Below are 12469 nucleotides of genomic sequence, written 5' to 3'. Positions count from 1 at the left end.
CTGGGCCTCTAGTGTATGTATAAAAAGAAAACACTGCAGGACAGTATTGCTTATAAGCACTTGCCAGTCAGGTACATCAGCTCAGTTCTAACAGAAAAGAAACAAGTTCAGTACTTTGGAATCACATCTAAAGGTGCATTGGCAGACTGAAAAGTAAGGAAAATTTTGAAGTCATGAATGAGTAACAGGCCCATAAGAAAACATGGATGAAGGTTCTGAAAAACCTTCATACCATTTGGTACGCTTCATTAGAGTTGAATCCCATCTCCAGTTGACATTCGAAGCAGAGTAACAAAATGTGTGGTTAAAGAACAAAAAAAGCAGTTTTCGGCAGCCTGCGACTAAATCTCAGTCCTCTCTAATTTTCCATGGACAAGCCACACAATCAAGATCTTCTATGCAAAGCAACACGATAGAGAAAAATTGACCTAATTACCTTTCTACCTAAATTGGGTCTTCATGTACCACATCTTTCAATGCTAACAGGTCACATTGTTTCACTTTGTCAATTTGTAAGGAATTAAAATACTTAAATAAATATCATCACTAAGACCCTGTCTGAGAGACAATTAAAAGGACACATTGAGCCCAGCTGGTGTGGCTCAGTGGTTGAGTGTTGACCTATGATCCAGGAGGTCATGGTTTGATTCCTGGTTAGGGCACATGCCCTGATTGTACGCTGTATTCCCAGGAGGAGAATGCAGGAGGCAGCCGATCAATGTTTCTCTCTCATCAATGTTTCTATCTCTCTATCTCTCTCCCTTCCTCTCTCTACAATCAATAAAAATAATTTTTTTAAAAAAAGGAAACATTGAACTACTTTAGCATATTAACACTCTATCAGCTTTTATCTTAAGAAATCCTGGAGTACAGGGACGCCCACTCTCACCACTCCTGTTCAACATAGTACTGGAAGTATTAGCCATTGCAATTAGACAAGAAGAAGGAATAAAAGGCATCCAAATTGGAAAAGAAGAAGTAAAACTGTCCTTATTCGCAGATGACATGATATTGTACATAAAAAACCCTAAAGACTCTATCAAAAAACTATTAGACTTGATAAATGAATTTGGCAATGTAGCAGGATACAAAATTAACGCCAAGAAATCTATGGCATTTCTATACAACAATAGTGAACTTACAAAAAGAGAGACTAAAAAAGCAATCCCATTTACCATCACACCAAAAAAAATTAAGATACCTAGGAATAAACTTAACTAAAGAGGCAAAAGACCTCTATTCAGAAAACTACAGGACACTGAAAAAGGAGATGGAGGAAGACATAAACAGATGGAAGAACATACCATGTTCATGGATTGGTAGAATCAACATCATTAAAATGTCCATACTACCCAAGGCAATCTATAAATTCAACGCACTTCCCATTAAAATACCAACAGCATATTTCACAGACCTAGAACGAACGCTCCAAAAATTCATCTGGAATAAAAAAAGACCCTGAATAGCTGCAGCGATCTTGAGAAAGAAGAACAAAGTAGGTGGGATCTCAATACCAGATATCAAGCTGTATTACAAAGCCACTGTTCTCAAAACTGCCTGGTACTGGCACAAGAACAGACATATAGATCAATGGAATAGAATAGAGAACCCAGAAATCGACCCGAACCAATATGCTCAATTAGTATTTGACAAAGGAGGCAAGAACATACAATGGAGACAAGACAGTCTCTTCAATAAATGGTGTTGGGAAAATTGGACAGATACATGCAAAAAAATAAAACTAGACCACCAACTTACACCATACACAAAAATAAACTCAAAATGGATAAAGGACTTAAACATTAGATGGGAAAACCATAAAAATACTAGAGGAATCCAAGGGTAACAAAATCTCAGACATATGCCAAGGCAATTTCTTCACCGATACTGCTCCTAGGGCATTGGAAACTAAAGAGAAAATAAACAAGTGGGACTAGATCAAAATAAAAAGCTTCTGCACAGCAAAAGAAACCATCAACAAAACAACAAGAAAGCCCACTGCATGGAAGGATATATTTGCCAATGTTATCTCTAATAAGGGTTTAATCTCCAACATTTATAGGGAACTCATACAATTTAACAAAAGGAAGATAAACAATCCAATCAAAAAATGAGCAGTGGACCTAAATAGACACTTTTCAAAAGAGGACATTCAGAAAGCCAAGAGACATATGAAAACATGCTCCAAGTCACTAATCATCTGAGAGATGCAAATCAAAACAACAATGAGGTACCATCTCACACCGGTCAGAATGGCTATCATCAACAAATCAACAAACGACAAGTGCTGGAGAGGATGCGGAGAAAAGGGAACACTCGTGCACTGCTGGTGGGAATGCAGACTGGTGCAGCCACTATGGAAGACAGTATGGAGTTTCCTCAAAATGTTAAAAATGGAACTTCAATTTGACCCAGTGATCCCACTTCTAGGAATATATCCCAAGAAACCAGAAACACCAACCAGAAAGGATATATGCATCCCTATGTTCATAGCAGCACAATTTACCATAGCTAAGATTTGGAAACAGCTTAAGTGCCCATCAGCAGATTGATGGATTTGAAAACTGTGGTACATCTATACAATGGAATACTATACTGCTGTAAAAAAGAAGGAATTCTTACCATTTGCAACAGCATGGATGGAACTGGAGAGTATTATGCTAAGTGAAATAAGTCAGTCAATGAAAGAACAATACCACATGATCTCACTCATTTATGGATAATAAAGACCATTATAAACTGATGAACACAAATAGATACAGAAGCAGAGCAGCATTGAACAGACTATCAAACTACAGTGGGAAGGCTGGGGAGGGTTGGGGGGCAGGAGGGGGAGGGTAAGAGATCAACCGAAGGACTTATATGCATGCATATAAGCATAACCAATGGACATAAGATACTGGGGATAGGGGAAGCCGGGGGAATGTCAAGAAGGGGGGAAAAAAGGAGACATATATAATACTCTTTGTAATACTTTAAGCAATAAAGCAAAATTAAAAAATAAATAAATAAAATTACTGTAAAAAAGAAAAAGAAATCTTGGAGTATGAGTGTGTGTGTGTGTATGTATGTGTGTGTGTGTGTGTGTGTGTGTGTGTGTGTGTGTGTGTGTGTGTGTGTTCCCAAAACTCCTGCAAAGGTAGGCAAAAGTGAGATGACAGAATAAAAGTTTTAGCTTTATGGTCTAACTTAACAAACATAACATAGCATATCAGGTTCTTCCAGATGAGTAAATTATGTTCTGAGTGTGTTAAAGTCCTCTGCCACTTTGGAGAGTGGAGGAAAGTTTGGAGGGCATGAGAAGAGGCATTAACTGCTTAAAGATATTTGAGTATTATTACATAGACTGTGAGGAATAGGTTATTCCAATAGGTTTAGACAACAGACTAACTCTGTTAAAAAGGAATTTTGGTAAATTATTTATATTTTCAACTCTTGTTATTTAAAGGAATCCTATAATAGAGCCTTCTTAAAAGTAAGATATATTCTCCACTCACAATTCATCGATACTTTTGCAAATTTTCTTTGTACAATGTGACAGGCAGTTGTAATAATTTAGTAAATGGTATGAAAAAGTAGAGGCACTTTCAAAAGGCCTGACATAATTAACAGAGATCTTTTGCTCAACTGAGATGTATCTGGCCCAAAGAGAACATATGAAGCCATGGCTTCACATGATAGTGATGGATTTGGTTCTTTGACGCTAAGTCAACATATACACTCTTCTGAGATGTAGTCACAGATGCATTGCAAAAAATGTGGCACCATAAAGAACTGACCTGCTTAGCACCTGGCTTCTGCTCCATTGGCGTCATGGTGAGTGTTTTGGTCTCTTTCTCATACTGGCAGTAGTATTTCACCCAGGATATTCCCAAAGCCCCTAGAAAGAGAGGCAAAAGTGAGATGACAAATTAATATTTTGGCTGCATGGTCAGTCCGACCCCAAGATGGAAGCTGTGTACACCTTGGCCTTCAGGGTCATGCTCCAGATCTACCCCTACACATATGGAGATCAGAAACCTTATCAACTCTTTCCACATCTGCTCTGGCTTGCTCCAAATCATACACCTTGCCATGTTCCCTATGAATGCTGCCACTACACATCTTATTGCATAAGCTGGAACCTTGTCATCAACAGACATTCAATACAAAGTGGCTTTTTATGATATTACTAGAGGTCCGGTGCATGAAATTTGTGCACGGGGGGGGGGGGGTACCCTCAGTCCAGCCTGCACCCTCTCCAATCCGGGACCCCTTGGGGGATGTCCAACTGCCAGTTTATGCCCCCCTGCCAGCCTGGTCGCCCCCAACTGCCCCCCTCTGCCAGCTTGGTCACCCCTGACTGCACCCCATGCCGGCCTAGTTGACCTCAACGGCCCCCCCTGCCAGCCTAGTTGCCCTCACTGCCCCCTTGTCAACCTAATCACCCCATCTGCCCCCCTGCTGGCCTGGTCACCTCCAACTGCACCCCCCCCAACCGGCCTGGTCACCCCTGCCACCCACCTCACGGCCTGATTGTCCCACACAGCCTGCTTGTTCAGTCATTTGGTCATCCCTTACTAACCCCCTTGCCGGCCTGGTTACCCTATGCAGCCTGCTTGCTCAGTTGTTTGGTCATCCCTCACTAACCCCCCTGCCGGCCTGGTCATAGGCAGTCATCTTGTAAGGGTATGAGGGTTAATTTGCCTATTACCTTTTTATTATATAAAATCATTGTCTCGTTTATTATATTATTTGCCTTTCTAGAGCACAAGTTAATGATAGGAACTAAATCAGAGAACTGACAAGAGGAAGTCATTTGTGTTTTCAACATTGTATTAAAGCTTTATGTTTTCGTGTCTGATTTCCCTACTTGACTGAGAAATCCTCAAGAACTTTGGCAATGTTCCTATTTCCCTGTAATGTGCCCCATTTAATTGGTGGTTGGGTTCTGCCCATTCTATCCCCTAAATGTCTTTCAGCAGTCTCATAGCCTCCATCTCTTCTAGAACTAAATTAGTCCCACACCCTATTGCTGACTTATCTTTTTCATGTTTTATAAGATATTTCAAGCAAAATTAATCATAATTTTCCAAGTAATTATTTCAGTGACCTTCTCTTTGGTTTCCCCCATCTTTGTTCTAGTCCATTCTTTCTAGTCCATTCTCTACTCTTTTGTTAGAGGAATATTTTAACTATATATCTCTGTTATTCTTCTCATTATAAACCACCCATGATTTTTCCATTATCTGAAAACTCCTTAGGTTGGCCCACAAAGCTCTTTACGTTATGATCATATTTGCTGTTTCAACATTGCCTTTTCTAATTTTATCTGTGTTCCAGTCTCATTGAATTACTTTCAGTTACCAAATAAATATGTGACCGTATAATTTACCATCCATATTCAAAATATATTTAAGAATGAATGGGGCACCACTGTTAATTACATCAGGACAACAGATATAAACCAGGACAATATTTGGCAAATCAAGACTCTACAAATAAACTATATCCTCACACACCTCTGTGCCTTTATTCATGCAGTGGTATACACCTGGAGTTTTATTTCCCTTTTTCTTTACATGTCAGGATTCCTCTCATAATTCAAGTTCCAATTCGAACATAACTTTCTCAGTGAGAGTCATACACACACACACACACACACACACACACACACACACACACATAAAAGAGAAAGATGCAAATTGACTGTACCTTTGTGACACCCACCAGCCAATCAGGAGTGAGCATGCAAATTAACCCAACGAAGATGGTGGGTTGCTTTGCATACACAGGCACCGAGCAACCGGGGGGTGTTCTGCACCGCCCCAGATGCTCCAGGCCTCTGGGCAGCATGGGAAGGCAGAAAGGTGGCTCCGGGCCAGAGCAAAGGCAGTGCTGGCAGCCGGGGGAAGGAAGGCCCATTCTTGCACAAATCTTCATGCATCGGGACTCTAGTATGTATAGATATATACATACATACTAGAGGCCCAATGCACAAAATTCATGCAAGAGTAGGCCTTCCTTCCCCCTGCTGCTGGCACCAGCTTCCCTCAGGCACCCAGGACCCAGGATTCCCTCCAGCACCGGGACGCGGGTTTCCCTTCGGCCACCGGCAGGCACCCAGGACACAGGCTTTCCTCACAGTCCTGGCTTCATCTGGAAGGTTGTCTGGAAGGATGTCCAGTCTAATTAGCGTATTACTCTCTTATTGTTATAGATATCCCTTATATATATGCTCAATGCATTTCATTATAATTATTAACATGCTTGTCCATCTTCCTCATCAAACTGTGTACTTCTTGAGGGCAAAAATGAAGGTTTTTCAGTTTTTTTGTATGCCTAATGCACTGAATATTATCTGGAAAAAAGGATGCTCAGTAAATATACATTCAACTGAGTAGCAATGCCATATCTATTTGACAAATTAGAAAATGGGGACATAGAAGGATCATATAGCTAAATAGTATTAGAGCCAAGATTAGAAACCCATTATTCTATACTTCTTTTATAATATTACAGTGGTTCATAGCCAGAGGCAATTTTGCCTCTCAGAGGACAGTTGGCAACATCTAAAGACATTTCAGATTATCACACCTAGGGAGTTCTATTAAAATAAATGGGGAGAGATGCTGCTAAACATCCTATAATACATAGTATGCCCCCCTTAGAACAAAGAATTACCAATCCCAAAATGTCAGTAGTGCTGAGACTGAGAAATCCTGCAATGCAGAGTTGAAGGAATGAATCTGACAAATGGAAGAACACATCTTTGAAAACCATCAAACTTTAATTGCTCTAAGGGAGGAAAAGCAAAATAACATCACTGCTACGATAATATGCTTTGTGTATTGCAGTGGTTTTTGCCACTGGTAACCTCTGGGTAGCCTCTTTTGCCTACTCTCCAGGTAGAATAATTCTGGGAAGGGAATAAAATCACAGGCTTTACAGGCGTTAGGTCATAGTTCATAAGGAAAATCAAACAGTATATACATGTTTCCATAATGTAATTTAGGAGGCAGGAAAACTTGAATCATCTGCAATGTTTGGTGAATGGATAAGTTAACACATTTTCCTTGGCTATCAGTGAACAATTGCCTTGCCCACTGAAATCACAATGGTTATTTTGTGTTTTATGGGCAACCATGTAATCCTAAGGCAGTGGAAGTTACAAAGTATGGAGGTAGGAGCATAGGTTTTGACTTTTCGTACATATGAATTTACTTGTAGGCTGCTACTTGACAGTTGGCTGACTTTCAACTATTGATATCTCTACGCCTCAGTAGTCTCATGTGAAAAATGTCTCCGACAAAATGGTTTCAAAGATTAAATGAGATGCAGTACTTAAAGCACTTAGTAGGTATAATAAATATTATTTTTCTGCCTCCGTTCCCCTATCTCCCTTTTTGCCCCAGTAAAAGAGTCATTAAAATGACTAAACGATTAACAATCCCCATTTTGAATCTCAGAGAAAACCTGCAGTCTTATTATCATAGAGCCTTTGGAAAACAATTCCTTAACTTTCCCCTCTAATTTATCCTTCCTTTTTATTTTCACTATTCCAAGACTTCTCTCCAAAGAGGTATAGTTCTCAGGTCTGTGATCATTATTGATGCCTGAAGTTTGGAAGGGTGAAGAAGCAGTAGGTGCTTGCCTATTTAAAACCAGTGGGTATCCTGTATTCCCACTTACATTTCTCTTGGGTATAGAGATAGCCTTCAATTGTTGGCTGTCCTGGAAGTTTGCAGGTCTGGGGAGCCTCTTTCATCCTTTTCTTAAGTTCTTCCATCTCTTCTCGAGTACTGGAGAAATGATTTCTTGTCTGTCAAGACATTATCATCATCATCATCATCATCATCATCATCATCATAAATAAGCAATTTTTGGTCAGAGACCCAGAGTTTTCTTGGCTCTTATCATATGTTACAACACAGCAACATAAATAGCAATGTACCCATAAAACCACATTTTGGAGATTTTTTTTCTAATAGGAATCATATAAGACTGAAATAAATAAGGGTTCTTAGAATTCTGAGCATGAGACTGACGACTGCTTCACCAAGAGAGCAACTTCTAACTTCTGCCTCAAGTAAAGTTACTGCCTACTGAACTCTGATATAAATTCTGACCATTAGAATAAAATGTATAAGAGGGTGCTTTCTTTGAAGATAGGTGAACAGAAAACCTATGTTTTCATAACCATGAATAACAAAAGCTAATGGTAAGAAGTAATATTCTAAAAATTCAAAACTAAAACACAGTGGCAAAATACAGTTTGAAATGTGGGTATAAAAATCATTAGAGGTCCTTAGCATTTAATCTCAAGATTGTCAAATGAGAAAAAAAAAAAAAAAATGGCGATCGAACAGGTAGACCTGTCGTGCACCAAGGCCATACAGGAAATACAACTAATTTGGAGTGCATTCATCTGGAATTACCAATTGAGGTCCAGCTGAGGAGGCGACTTATATCAAGGAAGGACAGAAAACATGTGGAGACATGTAGGAAGGGTGAGGTCACAAGAGGAGCTGACCCAGTTCCCAGGGGCGGCAGGCCAGCGGGGCGAGAGAGGGAGGAGCACTGGGTTACAGGAGTGTCTGTTCCCTCAGAAGATAGAGGCTCCAAACTCAGGCTGGTATCCACAGCCCAGAGCACCAGAGCCAAGATCCGAGGCCCACATAACATCCAGCCATGAAAGGTGGCAGGGTTGCTGGCTGCAATGGAATCTGGAGTAGGTAAACCTGAGTCAGTTGGAGAGAAAGCCTGTTTCATTCCGTTGTTTTTTACTGTTGCTGTTTGTTAACCTCAGAGCACAGGAGTATTCATCTGTAGCTACTCACTTGAGACTTTGGTGCAGGGAGGGAGGTGTGGACTTCAGGTGCCTAAGGAGAGGCTGGGTAGAAGCATTACAGGGAGATGTGGAAAAGCAGCAGCCAGAAGTATTTCGTTGTAGGCCCCGAAAACTAAAGGGCCATTTTTGCTGAGAGGAACTAGCTGCTCCCAGTAGCCACATGGCAGGAAAAAAAGAAGAAAAAAAAAACAAAAACCTGCCCTAGGTGATACACCTGTTCCACCATGAGGATCCCTGCATGCCAGATCCTGCATTTTGACCTTTTCAGAGGAAACAAAAGCAAAAGCCAAGCCTAGGGTTTTGAACAGTCTCAGGAGCATCGGTGACTGGATTACAGGAGGGGCCACCCACTCCATATGCAGGAACCAGACTGGTTACTATCCCTGCACAGAACAGCTGATAAAAACTCCAGGTTTTGAGAAACTAAGATGGCGGCATAGATAAACACCAGGAAATTGCTGCCTCCCAAAACAACTTCAAAAAAAACAACATAAACACAAAACGGACATCATCCAGAACTACAGGAAAGCTGGCTGAGTGGAAATTCTATAACTAGAAGGAAAGAAAAGCACACTGAGAGCCAGAGGAGCTGCGGAAGTAAAGTGCAGAGGTACGGAGGCTCGCGCGCAGAAAGGGGCTGGTACCTGAGGACGTGGCTGTCTTTTTGAATCGGGAGGGAGTCACAAGCCCCCGACTGCTCTGAACTCCGGTTCTGGGAAGTCTCTGGGGACCCAGGACTCATACAGGGAGAAAGTGGACTGTCTGGCAGCGGGCAGAACTCGGAACTTGAGGTCGGCTTTCCCTCAGAGGTGCTTGCAGCAATTACTGGGACAGTGAGACTCGCGGCCCCTTAGGGCAGGGCTGAGGACCAGCCATAGCTGCTTGCCCCGCCCTTTGATTCCCTGAGACCCCGCCCCACCCAGGCTGCAGCAGAGGCTTTTGCATATGAATGCCCCAGCCATTTGCAACCTGAAAATTACCTAATTGAAGCTGGGCCAGACAGACCCAGAACTTCCAAGAGAAGGCCCAAGGCCCCACAGAGGCTTGCATTGCTTCACAGCTGGGCCTCATCAGGGTACCTCCAAACTCCAAAAAAGGAAGGGGAATCTCCAGTTCTCTTCGTAGCTCCTACTGTGTAACCTCAGGCAGAGGCTACATTAGCACCTCCTTAGAGATCCAAGAGACAGTGTACCCAGTGGTCAGAGGGGGACCATCCAGATTACAACTCCTCAGATCCATAAGGGACACACTCAGGGGGCAGACTCAGTGAGCACCAAAACCCCACTGAAGCAAGTCTTGCCCCAGAAGGGTGTCTTCAGCACAGAAGTTCTCCCACTGCAGACACAGCTGATTCTCACTGCCAATTGGCCTGGAGGTCATTTCCTCCCAGTGATCCTACAACAATCAAGGCATAACTACAATAAGACGGTGCACAAAGCCCACAAGGGGGTACACCAAGAGTGTCCACCTCAGGTAACTTGGGAGGCTGAGCCACTGGGCCCTACAGGACACCTAGCACACAAAACCACTCTACCAATACAGGGAAGCATAAAAAATGCGGAGACAAAGAAACAGGTCACAAATGACAGAAATGGAGGAAAGCAAATGACTGGATATAGAGTTCAAGGCCACGTTTATAAGGTTTTTCAAGAATTTTATGGAAACCGCCGATAAATTTAGTGAGACGCTCAAGAAATCTAGTGAGACTCTCGAGGATATGAAAAAGGACCAACTAGAAATTAAGCATACGCTGATTGAAATAAAGAATAATATACAGAGATCCAACAGCAGACAAGAGGATCCCAAGAATCAAGTCAAAGATTTGAAATACGAAGAAACAAAAAAGACCCAACCGAAAAAGAAAAAAGAAAAAAGATTCCAAAAATATGAAGATAGTGTAAGGAGCCTCTGGGACAACTTCAAGCATACCAACATCAGAATTATAGGGGTGCCAGAAGAAGAGAGAGGGCAAGATATTGAAAACCTATTTGAAGAAATAATGACAGAAAACTTCCCCTACCTGGTCAAAGAAATAGACTTACAAGTCCAGGAAGCACGGAGAACCCCAAACAAAAGGAACCCAAAGAGGACCACACCAAGACACATCATAATTAAAATGCCAAGAGCAAAAGACAAAGAGAGAATCTTAAAAGCAGCAAGAGAAAGACAGTCAGTTACCTACAAGGGAGTACCCATACGACTGTCAGCTGATTTCTCAACAGAAACCATGCAAGCCAGAAGAGAGTGGCAAGAAATATTCAAAGTGATGAATGCCAAGAACCTACAACCAAGATTACTTTATCCAGCAAAGCTATCATTCAGAATAGAAGGTCAGATAAAGAGCTTCACAGATAAGAAAATGCTAAAGGAATTAATCACCACCAAACCAGCATTATATGAAATGCTGAAAGGTATTCTTTAAGAAGAGGAAGAAGAAAAAGGAACTCTTACCATTTGTCACAGCATGGATGGAACTGGAGAGCGGATAAATACCACATGATCTCACTCATTTTTGGAATATAATGAACAACATAAACTGATGAACAAGGACTGATCCAGAGAGGGAGAGGCATTGATTGGACTGTTGGGCCTTGGAGGGAAGGTAGGGGAGGGTGGGGGTAAGGGGGAAAGATCAACCAAAGGACTTATATGCAAGCATATAGGCCTAACCAATGGACACGGACAACGGGGGGGGGGGGGTGGTTAGGCATGAGCGGGGGGGGGGGGGTGGCTAGAGGGAACGTGGGGATAAGGACACATATGTAATATCTTAATCAATAAAAAATATATTAAAAAAAAAAACTCCAGGTTTCCAGCCAACCCCGCTAGTCTCCATACAAGGATCTCTGCCTAGTCAAGGGCAGAGTAATATTTTGGTCCACTCACGGAGGAATAGCTCTGGGACTGAGAAACACACCTACCACATTCCCTGTAAACTAAACAGCACCTCCCTCATCTAGAGCCCTTTCAGAAACAGAGTTTTGAGTGATTAAGATTGACATCTGGATAGCAGGCAAAGGCAGGCAGAGGTGGAGCCCAGGGAACCAGGAAAAGTTTGCTGCCTCAGCCCTACATCCTATGCTGCTAACAAACCTGTTAGAGGGCAGATTGGCCCCTCCTGTATGCAGCCAAGGCCTATGGAGACAGACACAAATTGTGCATATGTGGATCAACTTGGAGTTTCAAGCAGGTTGCTGAAAGCCAAAGGAGGTCAGTTCCTGACAGTGGTTAGCACTCAAGTACCTCACAGGAGCCCAGAACTGGCAGACTGAAGGGTGGGATCCAAAGAGAGCTCCCATGGGACACTAAACTTGGCTAAAACGAATGCCACTTCACTTTTTTTCTCCCTTTTGTCTTCTCTTTTCTTTTTTCTTTCTTTTCTTTCTTCCCTTCTAAAATTTATCTTTATCTATCTGCTTTATTGAATAATAATATTCTAGTCTCCATTTTTTTCCTTCATATATCTAATTTTCCTCTTCCCTTTTCCTACTCAACTTTTTTCTTTTTTTATTACTATTTTTTTTTCTCTTTTCATTCTCTCTTTTCTTTTTCTTCTGATTTCTCATCTTATTTTTTCCTTGTTTTAGGTCAATCTGCTTTTTCCTCTAATTTATTTTTCAAATTGTTTCTTGTATTTTA

General features: G+C 41.6%; 1 protein-coding gene across 3 annotated transcripts in view; it reads right to left on the bottom strand.

The window, feature by feature from the left end:
- Positions 1-12469, bottom strand: part of OPHN1 (oligophrenin 1) — a 604444-nt gene that overhangs the window by 291261 nt on the left and 300714 nt on the right. For all 3 annotated transcript variants that reach the window (XM_036304626.1, XM_036304628.1, XM_036304627.1), the window contains exons 9-10: positions 7672-7801; positions 3780-3880 (exon numbers count right to left, since the gene is read on the bottom strand). In XM_036304626.1, coding sequence (XP_036160519.1) covers positions 3780-3880; positions 7672-7801 — 231 coding nt within the window. The remainder of the gene's footprint in view (positions 1-3779; positions 3881-7671; positions 7802-12469) is intronic.

Source organism: Myotis myotis, unplaced genomic scaffold, assembly GCF_014108235.1.
Source record: "Myotis myotis isolate mMyoMyo1 unplaced genomic scaffold, mMyoMyo1.p scaffold_m19_p_4, whole genome shotgun sequence".
Lineage (NCBI taxonomy): Eukaryota > Metazoa > Chordata > Mammalia > Chiroptera > Vespertilionidae > Myotis > Myotis myotis.
Note: the sequence above shows the minus strand (reverse complement) of the source record. Positions and strands in the feature narration are given on the sequence as shown.